The sequence below is a fragment of the Rhinoraja longicauda genome, chromosome 26 (assembly GCF_053455715.1).
Source record: "Rhinoraja longicauda isolate Sanriku21f chromosome 26, sRhiLon1.1, whole genome shotgun sequence".
Classification (NCBI taxonomy): Eukaryota; Metazoa; Chordata; class Chondrichthyes; order Rajiformes; family Arhynchobatidae; genus Rhinoraja; species Rhinoraja longicauda.
The window spans coordinates 31,188,306-31,210,156 of NC_135978.1; the positions used below are offsets into that span (position 1 = coordinate 31,188,306).

General features: G+C 45.5%; 1 protein-coding gene across 2 annotated transcripts in view; it reads right to left on the reverse strand.

The window, feature by feature from the left end:
• vps53 (VPS53 subunit of GARP complex) overlaps window positions 1-21,851 on the reverse strand; it is a 328,676-nt gene that overhangs the window by 115,247 nt on the left and 191,578 nt on the right. For both annotated transcript variants that reach the window (XM_078422197.1, XM_078422198.1), the window contains exon 13: window positions 17,133-17,227. In XM_078422197.1, coding sequence (XP_078278323.1) covers window positions 17,133-17,227 — 95 coding nt within the window. The remainder of the gene's footprint in view (window positions 1-17,132; window positions 17,228-21,851) is intronic.

Sequence of the window (21,851 nt, forward strand, 5' to 3'; positions counted from 1 at the left end):
GCTAGCCGCCACATGCTCCCGCTCCAACAATGGCGGCCGCCCAGGCTGGGAGGAGGGTTGCTAGGCAACCTCCGTTAGGCGGCACCCGGGCCTCCAGACCTAGACTGTCCAGAGCTAAAATGTCAGAAACCTAGAGTGTCGGGACTGAAAATGTCGGGACCTACAGCGTCAGGGCCTACAGTGTCCGGGCCGACAGTGTTGGGGCCTACAGCGTCTCCCAGGCCTATTAGGGAACAAGGGCAGTCCCGTACGGGACAAACGAATGTAGCCCAAAATATGGGATGTCCCGGCTAATACGGGACAGTTGGCAACCCTAGCTACAAGCCATGTTCTTATTAAGAGTTTATAATAATCATTATTATTTATTATTACCGAGGTACAGGAAAAAGCTTTTTGTTGCAAGCTATTCAGTCAGCGAAGATAGAGTTATGGAGTGATACAGCATGGAAACAGGCCCTTCAGCCCAACTTTCCCACACTGACCAACATGTTCCATCTACACTAGTCCCACCTGCCTACTTAAACCTACCCGATCCATGTACCCGTCTAAATGTTTCTTAAACGTAGTGATAGTACCTGCGTCAACTACCTCCTCATCCTCCTGCGCTCCAAGGAACAAAACCCTAGCCTGCTCAACCTCTCCCTATTGCTCAGTCCCTCGAGTCCTGGCAACATCCTCGTAAATCTTCTCTGAACCCTTTCAAGCATGCCAACATCTTTCCTGTTACACTGGGAAGTTATTCCACCTGCCTGCGTTTGGTCCATAATCCTCCAAACCTGTCCTATCCATGTACCTGTCCAACTGTTTCTTAAACGTTGGGATAGTCCCAGCCTCAACTACCTCCTCTGGCAGCTCGTTCCATATACCCACTGCCCTTTGTGTGAGAAAGATTCCTATTAAATCTTTTCCCCTTCACCTTGAACCTATGTCCTCTGGTCCTCGGTTCCCCTACTCTGGGCAAGAGATTCTGTCCATCTACCCGATCTATTCCTCTCATGATTTTATACACCTCTATAATAACATCGCCCCTCATCCTCTTGCGCTCCAAGGAATATATTACCAGCCTACTCAACCTCTCCCTGTAACTCACTCTCTCTAGTCCTGGCAACATCCCTGTAAATCTCCTCTGAACCCTTTCAAGCTTGACAATATCTTTCCCGTAACACTGGGAAGTTAATCTAGTGCCCTTTATGTCAGCAAGATACATGAGATATCCTGGTGTGCAGGAGAACTGTACACAACACTTTCAAGAAGGACGGAGGAGAACGTTGCATAAAGTAAAATTATGTTCATTCTTCAATAATTATCTATGGGAAAAATCTACAAAATTCTTTACCCTGCCTTCCATTTATCAGATTGACTTTGAACCACCCACTCTGCAAATACCAAACGCCTGATTCAGTCCAAAGTTGGAAGCTAATGAGAAACATAGAAAATAGGTGCAGGAGGAGGCCATTTGGCCCTTTGAGCCAGCACCGCTGAAGGCTTACAGTACATGCAAATATTGATATTTTCTACCCAGAAGAATCAAGAGAAAGAGGTAGACACAAAGTGCTGGAGACCTCAGCAAGCCAGGCTGAGGTCTGGGGAAAAGGGATGGGCAATGTTTCTTCAGACTGCAAGTGGAGGGGAGGGAAGTGGAGGTATGTAAAGGCCAGAACAAAGGAGGGCCGGCAACAGATGACCAAGGAAGGGTGGAGCCCACAATGACCCATTGTTGGCTGGGGAAGAGGTGATAATGAAGGGATACAAGGAAGCAAACAGTGGAACTAGTAGCACCTAGGGTGGGAGAGGGCAGGGAACTTGAAATTTTGAGCAGGGTTGGAAAGCACCCAAGCGAAATATGAGGTGCGGTTCCTCTAATTTGCGTGTGGCCTCACTCTGACAGTGGAGGAGGCCCAGGACAGAAAGGTCAGTGTGGGAAAGGGAAGGGGAGTTAAAGTGCCTGGTAACCGGGACATCACTTAGGGCAAGGCAGATGAGAGTACCTCATCAGCGAAACGATCGCCGAGCCTGCGCTTGATCTTGCCGATATATAGGAGTCCACACCGGAAACAACGGATTCAGTAGTTTAGTATAATTTAGAGATACAGCGCGGAAACAGGCCCTTCGGCCCACCGGGTCCGCGCCGACCAGCGATCCCCGCAAGCCAGTTAGCCTACAAACCTGTACGTCCTTGGAATGTGGGAGGAAACCAGATGATCTTGGAGAAAACCCACGCAGGTCACGGGGAGAACATACAAACTTCATAGAGACAGCACCCATAGTCAGGATCGAACCTGGGTCTCCGGCGCTGCATTTGCTGTAAAGCAGTAACTCTACCGCTGCACCACCCAGTAGATGAGGTTGGAGGAGGTGCAAGCGAACCTCTGCCTCACCTGAAAGGACTATCGGGGTCCCTGGATGGAGTCGAGGGAGGAAGTATCGGGACAGGTGTTGCATCTCCTGCGGTTACAGGGGAAAGTATTGAAGATGTTCACCACTTTGTCACAGGGCCTTTTGGATTATGCAGAGCCAGGTTTGGGGCTAAATTGGTGCAAATAGCTGCAGCACATTTAAAATCGAGGTTAGAAATGTTGGAATCTTGCCAACAGCGAGGTTAATCATGTGCACATGGTGTCCCACCACAGAAACGTTCTGAATCGAAGCACCGGCTATTTAAGGGAAATGTTCTTAAATGCACGTTAGCAATTAGTGCTAAATTGGTCATATTCAGATCATGCCCCAGGGGCCCATCAGTTACATTTGGGTTTAATCTTGCAACAAGGATTATTTTCAAAAAAAACTGGAAAGGTAAAGCTATGCAGTGCTGTGAGACAATGGATAAAGATGTTGATAGATCTACATAAAGCTGAAAGCCCTCAGTCACAAAGGAATAGTCCTTATCTTGCTGATTCTGTGCAAACTGATGGGGAAAGAAGAGAGGAATTTAACAGGACTGTCCAGTGGTGCAGCGGTAGAGTCGTTGCCTTCCGGTGCCACAGACCCAAGTTCAATATTGACCACGGATGCTGTCTGTACGGAGTTTGTACATTCTCCCCGTGACTGCGTGGGTTTTCTCTGGGGGCTCCGGTTTCCTCCCACATTCCAAAGACGTATAGGTTTGCAGATTAATTGGCTCCTTTAAATTGTTCCTTGCGTGTAGGATAGGACTAGTACACGGGTGATCGATGGTCTGTGCGGACTCAGTGGGCTGAATGGTCTGTTTCAATGCTGTACCTCTAAAACGAAACTATATTTTATCTATATATTGCCCATCAAAGCACTTTATGTAGACACTTTGTGTCTACCTTCGATTTAAACCAGCATCTGCAGTTTTTTTTCCTAAAGCACTTTATGTAATGAATTACTCTGAGTGATGGGCTGCTAATTTTTCTTAAAGTAGAAGATTAAACATTATTCAGTGGTAAACTATACCAAGCAATGAGAGAGAACTGAGAGCACTCAGATAGGAAATGGTTTCACGGTTTGTGCAGCAAGGTTCGAGGCAAACAAGAACATATCAAAGCTGATTTTGATCCAAATCTGAAGCAGAATTTCCAAAATAATAGGAATGAGAGGGGGGAAAATACATATCCAGGAGTTGATCCCTGACAGAATTTTGCAGAAAACTACATGCAGATTTTGGAGTTAAATCAGAATATTTGAACGAAAAAAAAAAACTTTTTCCATTTTACTCAAAGGTTACTGCCAAATAAAACACATAACATTCTTTGACATATTTTTTCCAAAGCTCCATCTGCAACTTAAATAAAGTCGGGAGGTAAGGCACCTTTGTCAATGTTTTTTAATCTTAATTATGATTATCGTCAATTCTATCAAGTTCAAAGGTGCCAACTATAAAGTTTAGTTTAGTTTAGTTCAGAGATACAGTGTGGAAACAAGCCCTTCGGCCCACTGAGTCCACACCAACCAGCGATCCCCGCACATTAACACTACCCTACATATACAAGGGACAATATTACATTTATACCAAGCCAATTAACCTACAAACCTGTACGTTCAAAGGTTTAACGATTTATTGAGCAAGATGAAGCATATAAGGTTTAGAAGGATATGGGCCAAACGCATGCAAATGGGACTTGTTCTGATGGTGTATCTTGGACAGCATGGTCAGCCATCTTGGTCGGCACGGTCGAGGCCAAAGGGCCTACTTCTGTGCTGTATGACTTTATGGGTGTTAAACATTATGGTGACACATTTTTTTTTTAAGCACCTATTAGAGTTGCTGCCTCACAACTCCAGTGACCTTAGTTCAATCCTGTGCTCGGGTGCTGGCTGTGTGGAGTTTGCATGTTCTCCGCGTGACTGCATGGGTTTCGTCTTAGTGTTCTGGATTCCTCCCACACCTCAGAAATGTGCAGGTTGGTAGGTTCATTGCCACTAGTGGCAGGTTGGTTGCCGTGAATGAGTGGATCAGGGGAGCACTGATGGAAATTTACTTTAGACTTTAGGGATACAGCGCGGAAACAGGCCCTTCGGCCCACCGTGTCCACGCCGACCAGCGATCCCCTTACACTACCACCATCCTACACACCAGGGACAATTAACAATTTTTACCAAAGCCAATTAACCTACAAACCTGTACGTTTTTGGAGTGTGGGAGGAAACCGGAGCACCCAGAGAAATCCCAGGTGGTCACAGGGAGAATGCACAAGTTCTGTACAGACAGCACCCGGACTCAGGATCGAACCCGGGCCTCGGGCCCTGTAAGGCAGCAGCTCTGCCGTTGTGCCACTGTACCACCCAACAAATGTGGGGAGAAAATTCTATTAGGGTGAGTTTAGTGTAAAGATCATCGCAGACTTGGTGATCATCGCAGACTTGGTGACTGGTCCTTTATCACTATTTGATTCTGTGACACGGACCCAGAAATCCAAAGGTGATGTCATGCAGCCCTTCGTAACAGGCCCTTCGGCCCAACTTGCCCATTCCAAGCAAGCTGCCCCATCTACACTAGTCCAACCTGCCCAATTTTGGCATATATCCCTTTATCTAAATCTTTTCTGTCCATGTACCTGTCCAAATGTGTTTTAATTGTTGTTATAGTACCTGCCTCAGCTACCTCCTCTGGCAGCTCATTCCGTACACCCACCACCCTCTGTGCGAAAAAGTTGCCGCTCAGGTTTCTGTTAAATCTTTCCCCCTCACCTTAAACCCATATCCTTTGGTTCTTGATTCCGCTGCTCTGGATAAAAGACTCTGTGCATCAAATCTATCTATTGCTGCTCATCGATGGTGATGAGTCCATGTTTAAGTTTTAACTGGACATTTAAGTTTCGAACATGGCAGAGATGCTCCAACCAAATGCACACCAAAACCAGGCACGAGAAAGAGATGCAGGGCAATAACATGATGCATGGTTGCTCTACTGGTTTGCTCTGAAGCATTCTTGGGAAAAAAGGCAGTCCAACTGCAGAATCTCAATCCAGCAAATTCGTACCTTCATAAGCTCTGAGCAGAATTAGGTCATTCGGCCCATCAAGTCTACTCCGCCATTCAATCATGGCTGATCTATCTCTCCCTTTTAACGCCATTCTCCTGCCTTCTCCCCATAACGTCTGTAGCTCTGAAACCTTCAAAGATTTGCTGGGTTATGACGGTCACGGTGGCGCAGCGGCAGAGTTGCTGCCTCACAGCGAATGCAGCGTCAGAGATCCAGGTTCGATCCCGACTACGGGTGCTGTCTGTACGGAGTTTGTACGTTCTCCCGTGCCCTGTGTGGGTTTTCTCCGAGATCTTTGGTTTCCTCCCACACTCCAAAGACGTGCAGGTTTGTAGGGTAATTGGCTTGGTAAATGTAAAAATTGTCCCTAGTGGGTGTAGGGTAGTGTTAATGTGTGGGGATCGGTGGTCGGCGCGGACCCGGTGGGCCGAAGGGCCTGTTTCCGCACTATATCTCTACACTAAACTAAAGATGAACATGCCTTCAGTTGGCTACCACTACAGTAAATGAAGCAACTACCATATTTAAAGATTTCTAATAGAGCAAAACATAACAATTTTCAAATTCATCCAGGTAGGGTGGCAGAGCCGCTGCCTCACAGCGCCAGAGACCCAGGGTTCCATCCCGGCCTCGGGTGCTGTCTGTGCAGAGTCTGCACGTTCTCTCTGGCTGCGTGGGTTTCCTCCGGGTGCTCCGATTTCTTCCCACAACCTAAAGGTGTGCGGGTTTTTATGTTAATTAGCCTGTGTGAAGTTGCTCCGAGTGTGTAAGGAGTGGATGAGAAAGTGGGATAACACAGTGTAAACAGGTGATTCATGGTGGGCAGAAGGGCTTGTTTAAATGCTACACAAGACCACCAGCGATTTTCCGGCACCCTTGGTTCCAGCGTCTAGCCGCATTATCTGTTTCACAGGACCAACAGAGGTCAGGGCCGAGGCACCGGCCCACAAAGTTGGCCATGGAGATCGGCTATGGGAACAAATCTGCCGCCTCTGGCTGGGCCGGAGTTCCGGAGCCCCGGCTGCAGGAAGGGGAAATCTGACCCGCTGATCGGCCGCGGAAGTCCCGATGAGGTCGAGATCGCCTGCCTCGCCCGGCCGAGGCACCAAGTTTTCGGGGGGGAGGGGGGATTTCATGTGCACCCTCATAACATGGTCTGGATTAAAGCGGGGGTGGGCGGTGGGGTGTGGACCATCAGTTGCTGGGAAATCGGTGGTGGACCTGTATCTTTAAACTAAACTAAATTACCTACGGAATAAAATGAATTCTAAAATTCAGATGAAACCCCTTTGAAATCCAGAAATACTGGAAATGGCAGCACAATGCCCTGTTGCAACGCATGAAACCTTTACACCCTGTTCTGCACAGAAACCCATTCACCCTTTTCAGTTTTAGACGCGTTGTCAACATAAAGTCCCCACAGGCACTGTTGAACATAAATGACAAGCGCTCCAAGATTTATACATTATGTACAAAAAATAATAAATTCTGAACTGTGTTTATTATTTAATCTGCACTGTTTACTACTTTCCAAACTGATCTGTTGATTTAGCAAAATGTCTTCAGATTTGACCAGGAAAAGCTTTGACTCCAAAATGCACTAAAGAGGCCCAATGAATTTCTACCCTGTTATAAATTTCTTTCACTCCAAAACGTGTCCACAGCTTATTTCATCACGTTTTCCCTACCAAACCAAAGTAAAGAAAAACGAATTCAAATCAAATATACAAAGTGGCAGATGGGGCCGTACGGTGGCGCTACGGTAGAGTTGCTGCCTTACAGCGCCAGAGATCCGGGTTCGATCCCGACTATGGCGCTGTCTGTATGGAGTTTGTACGTTCTCCCCGTGACCTGCGTGGGTTTTTCTCCGGGAACTCCGGTTTCCTCCCACACTCCAAAGATCCAAAGGTTTGTAGGTTAATTGGCTTGGTATAATTGTATATAGTCCATAGTGTGTTTAGGAAAGTATAAGTGTGCGGGGATCGCTGGTTGGCACGGTGGTCTGAAGGGCCTGTTTCCACGCTGTATCTCTAAACTGAACTAAACTAAAACTAAACAAATATTTTTATTCACATGTAAATCCTATGTAACATCAGCATTTACAGTGCTGATGGATGGGCTCTTCTGCATTGAAACCAGAGTGATTTTCTGCAAAGTTTGAAGCTTGAATTATAAATTTAATATTTTCTATATTTAATATTTAATATTACACCTATACTTCGTTAGAAGGCTTAGGGAGTTCGGCATGTCCCCAACAACTCTCACCAACTTCTACAGATGCGGGATGTATCACAGCACGGGTTGGGAATATCTCCGTCCAAGACCACAAGAAATTGCAGCGAATTGTGGACGCAGCCCAGACCATCACACAAACCAACCTCCCTTCCATTGACTCCATCTACACTTCATGCTGCCTCGGCAAGGCCAGAAACATAATCAAGGACCAGTCTCACCCCGGTCACTCCCTCTTCTCCCCTCTCCCATCAGGCAAGAGGTACAGAAGTTTGAAAATGCACACCTCCAGATTCAGGGATGGTTTCTTCCCAGCTGCCATCCTATCACCAACGAGAGAGCTGTCCTGACCTCCCATCTACCTCATTGGAGACCTTCGATCTATCGGACTTTACTGGACTTGTACACTGTGCCTTGGTACACGTGACAATAAACTAAACTTAACTCAACTATATTGCACTAAATGTTATACCCATTACCCTGTAGGTATCTGTACACCGTGGACAGCTTGATTGTAATCATGTATGGTTTTTTCACTGACAGAATAGCACGCAAGAAAAAAAGCTTTTCACTGTACAACACATTTGCATCTCAAACACATGACAATACTAAAGTAAACTGTCTGTCTCAGTAGATCCTCTCCCCCACATCCTTGTGGAAATTGGCTGCTAATTGAGAATCTATTAGATTTGGTATGGTGTGCACTGTACAGCCCTACGCCAACAAAGGAAACATTATGCAGTATAAATAACTCTCGCCAGTCAATATCTTATGAAAATGCTGGTGTGCAATCGGGACAACAGCTAATTGCAGACTGGTTATTAGATCTTTTGTTAAGCATTAATGGGGAAAATTAGCTGTGGTTGTTTGGAGGTGGGCAGGGGATGGTGTAGGTGAGCAGGTAACGCAGGTCATAATTTATAAAATATTAAATTAGTAACTTGAGCTTCCAACTTATCAAGATAATTGTATATAATTTCCTGTTTCCGGTCTGCATCTTTGTTCAGATAAGTCAAGTTTCAATGCAGGAACAAGCAGCTCCTTCTAGTGCACCAGGCTACGTTTCTAAGCATCTCACCTACTAATGATCGTGATGAATTGCATTACGTTTAGCTACAATCATTCACTATATTTCAAATGGCTCGTTCACCACAAGAACTTGCACTCACATGCCAAATGGTTTTTTTTTTAAACAAGATTTCAGCCTGAAATGGGAGTCAGACTGACCCAATAACAGAAACCTTTGCTTTCAAAGGATGCCATTATGAAACTGTTCATAACAGCGTGAATAAATACCTGTTCATAACAGCACTCGGTGAAATTCCTGTCATGTTCTTTTTTTTAATAATCATGTATTAGCTTTACAATTTGTTACCTACCATAATTTGTCTGTGTTTATATTAAAACAGGCGTAGTGAACCGAATAGATCGGGCAAACGCCTACCTGTGCTGATCCCATTTTCCTGCATTAAGGTCGTATCTCTCTACTGCTTTCCTATCTCTGTACTAGGCAAATGTGAAGAGGCTTGCGTGCCCCCATGATTCCGAGAGCGATGCCGTGGGAAGCGCTAGCTTCTGGTAGGGCCACCCATGGCGGTAAGGTTGTGGATGAGGGACCAGACTAAGAACGATCAAACCTACAAGACCTCAACGGCGGACCAGGCGGCAAAGTTATCTTGAACTCAACGGCTTTGAAGGCGGATGAAGGCTGCAACAGATCCATCAGCTCCAATCGTCTGGGTACCCTTGCCATTGGAATGAGTTGATTGATTTGTGAGGGACCGTGTGCTTCTTGGAGTGCAACATCAACTACACGTTAAACAAACACACGCACAGGCGTCTTCGTTCTTCAGAACGTAGACCACCAACCTCGACCTCGAGGGATAGCCACGACTAGGCAAATGCCTTCAAAACATGGTAACTGTTTCTGATCCGGACACTATTATCCCAGTGCCAAAGAAAAGTAAGATAGCGTGCCTTAAGGGCGCAGAGATCAACGCGAATGTTGCCAGGACTCGAGGGCCTGAGCTATAGGGAGAGGTTGAGTTTATGGACAATAGACAATAGACATTAGGTGCAGGAGGAGGCCATTCGGCCCTTCGAGCCAGCACCGCCATTCAATGTGATCATGGCTGATCATTCTCAATCAGTACCCCGTTCCTGCATTCTCCCCATACCCCCCGACTCCGCTATCCTTAAGAGCTCTATCTATTCCTTGGAGTGTAGGAGGATGAGGGATGATAATGTAGCGATGTATAAAATTATGACAGGAATGGATCGGGTAAATGGAGAGTCTCCTCCCCAGAGTTGGGGAATCGAGAAACAGAGGAAACAGGTTTAAGATGAGCGGGGGACAGAATTAATAAGAACCTGAGGTAACTTTTTCACACAAAGGGTGGTGGGTGTATGGAAGAAGCTGCCAGAGGAGGTAGTTGAGGCAGACACTATCGCAACGTTTAAAAAACATTTAGACAGGTACATGGATAGGACAGGTTTAGAGGGATATGGGCCAAACGCAGCCAGGTGGGACGAGTGTGGATGGGACATGTCGGTCGGTGTGGGACGTGTTGGTCAATGTGGGCAAGTGGGGCCGCAGGGCCTGTTTCCACGTTGTGTGACTCTATACCTATAACTAGCTGGGAGAACCTGTTGACAAACATCTTTCTGACGTGCTCGCTCCTTGGATTAAACTGTGTACCTTCCACACCTCTCCCCAATTGCCACGATCATGCCCAAAACAACATTAGTCACCATATTTGCACCTCAGTCTCCATTTCTGCCACACTCTAGTTTCACCCTCCCTGACTGTCAGTCTGATGAAGGGTCTCGACCCAAAACATCACCTATTCCTTCTCTCCAGAGATGCTGCCTGACCCGCTGAGTTACTCCAGCATTTTGTGTCAATCTATTTCAATGCAAGCTATAGGGGTTGCTTCGAGCGGAGCACCAAGACACTTGCAAGCAGAGCACTAAGGCATATTCCTGGTATGTGCACATACTTGGCCAATAAACTTATTCTTATCATCTTAATACCAGCAGCCAAAACTATAAAATAGTAAAACATTACAGAAAATAGATAGGGGGAATGCACAGAGTCTTTTACCTAGGGCAGGGGAATCAAGAACGAGAGGAGATAGGTTTACGGTGAGATGGGAAAGAATGAATAGGAACCTGAGAGGCAACTTTTTTCACAGAGAGGGTGGTCGGTATATAGAACAAGCTGCCAGGGAAGGTAGTTGAGGCAGGGACTATCACAACATTTACAAACCATTCGTACAGGTACACGGATAGGAAAGGTTAGAGGGATATGGGCCAAACAAGGGCAGGTGGGACTAACGTAGGTGGGGCATCTTGATCAGCAGGTGGGCTGAATGCCACTGTGTGCTGGATGCCACTGTGACTTCATGGAAATACTGTTCAAAATTCCACATTAGATAAACGTCTAAAAAGTTGATTTTTTGACAAAACTTTAATGCCTTGAGGAGAAAAGTGAACGGCAGGGATGAAGGGAGGGAATTCTTGGGCTTAGGGCCACCAAGAGTGGAGTTTCAAAATCAAGGGACACCTCAGAGATCAGAATGAGAAACGTGTCGATCTCAGGTCATTGCAGGGTTGGTTGTATGGGTAATGGAGATGGGGTGGGGAAGCAAGAAATGGAACTGATTGGAGTCCAAGGATAACATCAAGCCACTACTGGACTGGCTGCTAATGCTAGTGAGTGAGCACAGGAGTGTGGAGTGGAGCCTAGATCAGCAGCTGTGGTTTGGTTAGTTTTCTACAGCGTGGCACAATGGCGCATTCTTACAGAGCTGGAGACCCAGCTTCGATCCTGACTATGGGTGCTGTCTGTATGGAGTCTGTACGTTTAGTTTAGTTTAGAGATACAGCGCGGAAACAGGGACTTCGGCCCACTGGGTCCGCGCCGACCAGCGATCCCCGCACATTAACACTGCCCTACACCCACTAGGAACAATTTTTACATTTACCAAGCCAATTAACCTATAAACTTGCACGTCTTTGGAGTGTGGGAGGAAACCGAAGATCTCGGAGAAAACCCACGCAGGTCACGGGGAGAACGTACAAACTTCGTATAGACGGCACCCGTAGTCGGGATGGAACCCGGGTCTCCGGCGCTGCATTCGCTGTAAGGCAGCAACTCTACCGCTGCGCCACCGTGTCCGCCCTATGACCATGAACGTTCGTTCTCCCTGTGATTGTGTGCGTTTTCTCCGGGTGCTCCGGTTTCCTCCCGCACTCCAAAGACCTGCAGGTTTATAGGTTCATTGACTTCTGTAAATTGTAAATTGTCCCTCGCGTGTAGGATAGTGCTGGTGTGTGAAGTGATCGCTGGTCGATGCGGACTCGGTGGGACGAGGGGCCTGTTTCCACGCTGTATCTCTAATGTCTAAAGTCTAGAGGCTACAACTGTGGTACACATAGTTGCACATCAATTAAAATACTTGTTGAAAAGTTGATCAAAATGTCAACATAAACCTCTCATATTGGTAACAAAGACTCGGATTGAAGAAATCAACCAATCAACACAAAAAAGATGAAAATAAAACGAAGCCATGAAATACAAGAACGGAAAATAAAAATGTCACAGCTTGACAAGTACGTTTTTCATTACTTGGAGAGTATGATTTGTTTCTAATATAGGTGTTTACTCCACTTACTGAGGGTAACAAAGAACTGTTCAGCAGTTAGTTAATCAAAACCAGCCTGAGGTGGACTTAGTTTTTCTAGGTATGCTGAGTTCCAGGAAAGTTCATAATAAGCATTTCTGCCAGATCTGGTTTCACTATATTTACTTTAAGTTAGCATTTACCATTCGCAATGGAACTGCATATTTTCAAACCTGCCTAACTGCAATACACTATGTTGGATTGGCACAATTTAATTTAGACCAACCTTCCTTTTTATAAGAAGGGTTACAAAGTTTTCTCTGGCCCACACTTACAAAGTCATCTTTCGAGCGCATTTGTGGGAAAATAAATTCTAACATAATTGAGCATTTGCTAGGTTCACTCCCTCAGGCAAAAGTAGTTAAACAATAACTTGTTCTTTTGCAAATGTTTAATTACATTTCATGTGGGTAGTCCCAAAATGAATAAAAATGTAATCTCTTTTCAACAGCAATTTAACAATATTCTCCATTTTAGCGCAGCAAACCAATTCCCACAATGTGTAAATTAAATGATTTGGTATTTAATATGGTCACTCTTTAAAATCTATGGTTATAATTTTAAAGACAATGAATAATAAGTTTATTAAGACAATAAATAATAATATTCATTGTTCAGACAATTGATAATGAGGGCGGCATTAACGGAGCTGCTGCCTTACAGCGGAGTGACTACGGGTGATGTGTGTATGGAGATTGTATGTTCTCCCTATGACCAAGGGGGTTTCTCCGGGTGCTCCGGATTCCTCCCACACTCCAAAGACCTGCAGGTTTGTAAGTTAATTGGCCACTGTAAATTGTCCCTAATGTGTAGAAAAGAACTAGTGTTGGGGGTGATTGCAGGTCGGCACGGACTCGGTGGGTCGAAGGGCCTGTTTCCACTCTATCTCTAAAGACCAAAAGTCTAAAGAATAATAAGTTATAGATGTATCTGGTTGGACTCTCCTTTATAGGGGATACTCAATAGGTTGGATTAATAAGGGCATTTTTTTCAATAGTTCAATATCGTTACTCTGTTCAAAAGACTAATTTCCACCTACTCTTTTGCTGTATAATTGACTTATTATCAATAAATAAATATCTACATTATAGTTGGGTAAAATGGTAGCACAGTGGTGCAGCTGGTAGAACCACTGCCTCACAGTGTCATAGACCCAGGTTCCATCCTGACCTCGGGTGTTGTCTCTACGGAGTTTGCATGTTCTCCCTGACTGCGTGGGTTTCCTCTGGGTGCTCCGGTTTCCTCCCACTTTCCAAAGACGTGCGGGTTTGGACATTAATTGGCCTCTGTAAATAGCCCTAATGTGTGAGAAATGGTTGCAAAAGTGGGATAGCAGAATTAGTGTGAAGGGGTGATCGATGGTTGGCATGGACTCAGTGGGCTAAAGAGCCCGTCTCCATGCTGTATGTCGAAACTAACACCAAACTAAAGTAACAAACCTGCACCAAAGTGACCATCTGGGAGATTTTACCTATTTGGAACTAGGAACTTATCGACGAACCAAAATAAAAATCAGAAAATGCTAGAAATTCTCAGTAGGTCACGAATATATGTGGAGAGGGAAATAGAGTCAATCTTTCAGAACTGCTGATGAAACAATGTATTTGTTTCTTGCTCCACAGATGCTGCTCTGATCTGCTGAGTGTTTCCAGTGTTTTCATGGAAACGCAAAAGATCTGCAGATGCAAAAAGACACAAAGTGTTGGAGTAACTCTGCGGGTCAGGCAGCATGTCTGGAGAACATGGACAGGTGACATTTTGGTCGGGAACCTTCAGACAGTGTGAAGAAGAGTCCCGACCTGAAACGTCACCAAATCTTGTCGTCCAGAGATGTTGCCTGACCCGCAGAGTTACTCCAACACATTATGTGGAGTAATTTTTATGTTGTTGTGAGTCAGGGAAAAGAGGAATTGGTTGACAAATGCAACATTGAAAAAAAAAATCACAGATGCTTGAAACCTGTTTTTAAATGAAACCCCAGAAAAACCCCCCAAATTTTTCTATGGTTTCTTTTAAAAACAGGTTTCTAGCATCTGTGATTTTTTTTTTCAATGTTGCATTGTCGATTAATTCCTCTTTTCCCTGACTCACAACAATATAAAAGCAAAACAATTTTGTTTTTATGTGGTGTTTTTTAAATTTCAAAGGTACTTTACCATTACCAAGCAAGAGCCATATATATACCAGAGTACATGAAAGAACACAAACATCTGTAGCAATCAACGCACAAATTTGCTATCGTGTTTCCTACATTACAAAGACTAAACTTCAAAAACGCACTTGACTGGATGTAGATTGCTTTGGGATACAGGAAGTGGGGGGTTGGGATAATGAGCAGGGAATAGTGGGCATAAAAGGCGATTTACAAATAGAAGATAGACACAAAATGCTGGAGTAACTCAGCGGGACAGGCAACATCTCTGGAGAGAAGGAATGGGCGACGTTTCGGGTCGAGACCCTTCTTCAGACTGAAGAAGAGTCCCGACACAAAACGTCAGCCATTCCTTCCATGAAGAAGGGTCTCGACCCATTCCTTCTCTCCAGAGATGCTGCCTGTCCCGCTGAGTTACTCCAGCATTTTTGTGTCTTTCCTGAATGTAAACCAGCATCTGCAGTTCCTTCTTACAAATAGAAGTTCTTCCTTTGTATTGGAAAAAAAAAGTGTTGGTATAATTCAATTTCAAAGCCGAGCAATTTTAAATTGAAGCAAGGCCCAAAATGTGGAGGAACAATGTTACGTTAACTGATGGCGGAGGATATTTTTACTGGGAAGGATCACATTAGGCAAAGCACAAACTGGTTTTCCTCCGATATGAATCTAAAAGGAAGAAAAGTTGCAGTCGGGCTGCCATTTCACATACTGATCCCATTTTGGGGTAATCAGTTCCTGAAGCATATCTGAATTGAATTGACATATTCATATAAATCACGGACAGGATGTGTCAGACATTGAGGATCTGCAGAAAATGCTTGGCCCAGTTCCTGCAGCAATCAAAAATGTTAGAAGGGTTCCCCATGTTCATCCTCGCCTTTATCTGTTACTTCCGCCTATAACAGATCACCTTACAGATGCACGCAAATGCAGATGCTGGTCTTGATTTAAAAAAACACAAAGTGCTGAAGTAACTCAGCGGGTCATGCAGCATCTCTGGAGAATGTGTGGGAAGGAACTGCAAAAGCTGGTTTGCACCGAAGATAAGACACAAAAAGCTGGAGTAACTCAGCGGGACAGGCAGCATCAATGGAGAAAAGGAATAGGTGACGTTTTGGGTGGAGACCCTAAATTCAGACTGAGAGTCTGGGAAACGGGTAAAGTGAGATATAGAAGGTACATAGGACAAATGAATGAAAGATATGCAACGATGATCTCGACCTGAAACGTCACCTATTCCTTTTCTCCAGAGATGATGCTGCCTGACCCGCTGAGTTATTCCAGCTTTTTGTGTCTATCTTCAGCATGTCTGGAATTCCATGGATAGAAGACGTTTTGGGTCAGGACCCTTCTTCAGACTGATTGTGGTGGGGGTGTGGAAGGAGAAAACTGGAAGAAGCGAGGTGGGGGCAGGGCAAAGCCTGTCGTGTGACAGTTCCATACAGGTGCGGGGGGGGGGTGATATGCAGATGGTTGGGCAAAGGTCAGAGATGAGACAAAGAGTGTGAGAGGAGGATTGAAGTTGTGCAAATTGTGAAGCCAGAAGAAGGATGTTGGTTGAAGGGGTGGGGCGGGGGGGAAGAGGAGAGATGGGTCTATGTCTACTTGTGGCATAGGGAAGGAAGGAAAGATAACGGAAAAAAATAGGGTTGTTTGCAGGTTAGACACAAAAAGCTGGAGTAACTCAGCGGGTCAGGCAGCATCTCTAGAGAAAAGGAATAGGCGACGTTTCGAGTCATAGAAACATAGAAACATAGAAAATAGGTGCAGGAGTAGGCCATTCGGCCCTTCGAGCCTGCACCGCCATTCAATATGATCATGGCTGATCATCCAACTCAGTATCCCATACCTGCCTTCTCTCCATACCCCCTTTAGCCACAAGGGCCACATCTAACTCCCTCTTAAATATAGCCAATGAACTGGCCTCAACTACGTTCTGTGGCAGAGAATTCCACAGATTCACCACTCTGTGTGAAAAAAAACGTTCTCATCTCGGTCCTAAAAGACTTCCCTTCCTCAGACTGAAAGTCAGGGGAAAGGGAAATGAGAGATATAGACAGTGATAATAGAGAGATATAGAACAAAACTATATAGAACATATAGAGAGATATAGAACAAATTAACGATATGCAAAAAAGTAACGATGATAAAGAAAACAGGCCATTGTTGACTGTGGGCGAGGTGAAAACGAGTTATAGACAATGAGACTGCACCTAGTACCTTGCACCTTATATACGAGTTACCTAGTACCTTAGTACTCTGACAATGGAGGAGACTCAGGACAGAAAGGTAAACCTACCTGATCTTCCTGTAGCTAAACACTTTAACTCCCCCTTCCATTCCCACACTGACCTTTCTGTCCTGGGCCTCCTCCATTGTCAGAGTGAGGCCCAGTGTAAATTGGAGGAACAGCACCTCATATTTCACTTGGCCAGCTTGCACCCCAGTGGTATGGACATTGACTTCTCAAACTTCAAGTAACTTAGTATGTTACTAATGCAGTTAAAATTGGGTCCTATGTCCCCAAGTCATACAGTTGGACTCTCACCAAACAGTACTGCTTATAAAATTAATGATTCAGTTATGTAAGTACTCATTGTAAACATATTAAACTCACCTATCCTGAGACTCAATGTAAACGTAGAGGTGAGGCTCAAAGCATTTGGAGATAATGCCGTGGAAAGGGTTGTCTGGGACTTTAGGCTTCTTTGGCTGAAAAGATAAACCACATAAGATGCCAAACATGAAACTGTTAGGTCACGCAATGTAAACAACATCCAAGAGACATGGCACCCAAACAGTCATACAGGTACAACTTGCCAGAATTAGAGTTAGTTTTCATTTGGAGACAAGAGCATATAGATTTTTAAAGTAAAAATATCCATTTTAGATTTAGCTTAGTTTATTGTCACGTGTCCCAAGGTACAGTGAGAAACTTTTTTAGTGTAGTTTAGTTCAGAGATACAGCATGGAAACCAGCCCTTCGGCCCACTGAGTCCCACGCCGACCAGCGGTCATCCCATTCACCAGCACTATCCTACGCACTGGGGACAATTTACAATTTACAGAAGCCAAACTAACCGACAAACCTGTACGTCTTTGGAATGTGGGAGGAAGCCAGAGCACGCTCGCAGTCACGGGGAGAACATACAAACACCGTGTAGAGCCCGTGGTCAGGATTGAACCCTGGTGTCTGGCACACTCCAGAGACATACAGGTTTGTCGGTTAATTGGCTTTGGTAAAATTGTTAATTGTCCCTATTGTGTAGGATGGTGCTAGTGTACGGGGTGATCGCTGGTGGGTGCAGAGTTGGTGGGCTGAAGGGCCTGTTTCCGCGCTGTATCTCTAAAGACTAATGTAAAGTCTAAAGTCTGCCATGGATCACCAGTTCACACACGTTCTATGTTATCTCACTTTTTCGTCCACTCCCTGCACACTGCGGCGATTTGTTTCCAGTATTCATATGGTGGAAGTGTGAATGGGCCATTACTCTTCTCACCTGTCCTGTGGGTCTCTGAACTGCGTAAGCTTAGAGTCGGGCACAGTGACTGCGATGCATGCAACAAAGCAAACAGAGATAAAATGTAATCGAGGACAGCCAGACTGGTCGGAGAACTGGGAAGGGGGGAGGGATGGAGAGAGAGGGAAAGCAAGGGTTACTTGAAGTTAGAGAAGTCAATATTCATACTGCTGGGGTGTGAGCTGCCCAAGCGAAATATGAGGTGCTGTTCCTCCAATTTGCACTGGGCCTCACTCTGACAGTGGAGGAGACCCAGGACAGAAAGGTAAACCTACCTGATCTGCCAGTAGCTAAACACATTATCTCCCCCTCCGATTCCCACACTGACCTTTCTGTTCTGGGCCTCCGCCATTGACATTGTCTCCACCAGTCTGACTTTTCTCAATTACATTTTATCTCTGTTTGCTTTGTTGTTACTGTTTCCTAGCTAAAAATGATCTATTCTACATAGTCCTTGATCTCCATCCCATTTGTCTTATTTTCACACCTTATACCTCCTTTTCTCTGTATCTCCCTCTCCCCTGACTCAGTCTGAAGAAATGCCTCGACCCGAAACGTCACCCATTCCTTCTCTCCAGAGATGCTGCCTATCCCGCTGAGTTACTCCAGCATTTTGTGTCTACCTTCGGTTTAAACCAGTTCCTGCCTACACACTCTCACGGTTGCAAGTTCAGATCTGGAAACGTAAAGACTGGTTAACATTTGGCCTTGTTGGAATTAAGTCTAACGATGGTGACTTGATAATGTGATTAAAGCACAAAAGATAATCATCGTGGGATGTCTTTCCAGTGTCCATGATGGGTGTTTGGAACAAGCTGCCAGAGGAGGTAGTTGAGGCAGTGCTGTAACAACATCTAGAAGATGTTTGGACAATAGGGTTGCCAACTGTCCCATATTAGCCGGGATATCCCGTATTTTGGGCTAAATTGGTTTGTCCCGTACGGGACCTCCTTTGTCCCGTATTAAGCCCGGGGGGTGCTATAGGCCCAGACACTGGCGGCCCAGACACCGTAGGCCCGGACGCTGTAGGTCTGAACAGTGTAGGTCCGGAGGCCCGGTCGCCGCCTAACGGAGGTTGCTTAGCAACCTGCATCCCGGCCCGGGCGGCCGCCATTGGTGGAGTGGGAGCATGTGGCCGCTGGGTGGGTGAGGTCACGTGGGGCACGGGGTGGTGACATCATCTTGTCCCTTATTTGGGAGTGAGATAGTTGGCACCCCTCTTGGACAGGTACATGAATAAGAAAGGTTTAGAGGGATACGGGCCAAATGTGGGCTGGAGAGATTAGCATAGATGGGTCGGCATGGGCAAATTGGGCCGAAGGGCCTGTTTCCGTGCTGTATGACTCTATCTGGCCCATTCAATCTCTGCCAGATCTTCAGAAGTACTGAATTAGTTGCACTCCCCTCCGGTTTCCACGTTGCCACACTAATTCTTCTCATGAAATATTTGTCTGATTCACGACTGAATCTGCTTTCAATCAATACCTTACAATTTACTATATTAAATATACAACTTTAAATCCATATCCTGGTGGCCTGATAGCAATCAGCTAATATTTACAGCCTGTGTTTAGACTTCAACAAAAATTGTGAAGGCCCCTAAAAATTGAGATGATAAAACATTGGGTTCAAAAGAAACAGAGAGGAGCTGATGCAGCTTTTCTAACATTTGGAAGCCGGAACATCATCCCAGAGAGTTCAATTGTGGGGCTGCTTCTTTCAGCAAGAAGATTAATGTCTAGATTTTGGTCTGAAGGAAATGTGCAGAGACTGTTTCCTTAGGCTGCAGAGTGTAGAACTAGTTGGCACCACCTCAGCAAGGAAATGAGGAGCAATTTTGAGTAAAAGTTTGGAATTCATTAACTCAAATAGCTATAAACGTTCAATTGAGACTAATACGACTTTGGGACACTTAAGAATAATGGGTATGATGCTGGTTCGGTATTCATCTCTTTGAATAACAGTTTAGGCACAAAGGTTGCAAAGCCAACCTCTCCTAATACTTATTTTGGCAAAATAATGAGCATTAATTGCATGGAATGGGTAAAGCTACAATGGATGTCTGCATGACACTAGGGGCAGAGGAACCAGCACATCCAGAGAATGGTAAAGGCAGCAAGCAGTTTGTGCAAAGTCATTTTAAAAAACATTGGTTTTTAAAGGGAAGATCTTTTAAAGGCAAGGCTTAAGATCCTAGCCTCAATCATGGGTGATTAAAGGCAAATGGCAAAGTCTAATAATAAACCACAGTACTTCAGTCAGCGGTATAGGAATCAGTACTAAAGGCTATGACCGGGATGGTAATGATAGTACGTTCACTTTATTGGAGTCAATATTAAAGCTGTAGAAAAGGTGCGACAACTTTGGCTGGTATTCTGAACAATAAAGAATGAAGACTTAAAAACGGCATGAGAAGAATATATTATTAGTGATGCTGATAATGATGAAAAGGCAGTCAGCTGGATAGAAACAAGAGTGTGGACGTTCCCCGATGTACGTAAGGTTACATGCTGCGAACCCTGCGCAAATCAGTTGTTACATTAGTCGGAAATAGAAGTGCTACCGCACACACGTAAATTTACCATTCGACATGGAGACCATGGGGGAGCTCCGACACGGAGACATGGGGGAGCTCCAACACAGAGATCATGGGGGAGCTCCAACACGGAGACCATGGGGGAGCTCCAACACGGAGACCATGGGGGAGCTCCAACACGGAGACCATGGGGGAGCTCCAACACGGAGACCATGGGGGAGCTCCAACACGGAGACCATGGGGGAGCTCCAACATGGAGACCATGGGGGGCTCCGACACGGAGACATGGGGGAGCCCCAACACGGAGACCATGGGGGAGCTCCAACACGGAGACCATGGGGGAGCTCCAACACAGAGACCATGGGGGAGCTCCAACACGGAGACCATGGGGGAGCTCCAACACAGAGACCATGAGGGAGCCCCAACACAGAGACCATGGGGAAGCTCTGGCGCAGTGACCATGGGGGAGCCCCAACACAGAGACCATGGGGGAGCCCCAACACGGAGACCAAGGGGGAACATCGGCAGGCACAGCTGACTGGCTTGCGGAAATGGCCACATGTGACGGCAGTAGCACACGGCTACAGAGACCCACAACAGGATAGGACTCTATTGTTTGGAGCGCAGGAGGACCAGGGGTGATCTTGTACAAAATCATGAGAGGAATAATTTGTGTAGATGCACAGTGTCTCTTGCCCGGAGTAGGGGAATCGAGAACCAGGGGACGTAGGTCTAAGGTGAGGGGGGAAAGACTTAATAGGAACCAGAGAGATAACCTTTTCACACAAAGGGTGGTGGGTGTATGGAACCGGCTGCCGGAGGAGATAGTTGAGGCAGTCACTATCGCAACATTTAATAAACATTCGGACAGGTACATGGATAGGACAGGTTGGGAGGGATTTGGGCCAAATGCAGGCAGGTTGGACTAGTGTTGATGGGACATGATGGTCGATGTAGGCATGTTGGGCCGAAGGGCCTGTTTCGACGCTGTACGTCTCTATGACTAAATGAAACACTGGACTTCAAGAAATGCTTACATAAGTGCAAGTTTATATATGAGTGTCCTATTATGTAAGAGAGGGCCTTCTCAGGCAAAATACTCCAAACAGTGGGCAAGGAAACTTTTTAATATATATATGAGCAGCTGTTTGGGATAGTAGCTGAAATAAAAACAGTGTCAGAAGTCAGAAGTCATTGAATAATGGATGAAAGAAAAGGAGGTGACTGGATATGGAATGAGTGGAGGATTCTCCATTCACTTTCTTTGAAACTTTCCAAA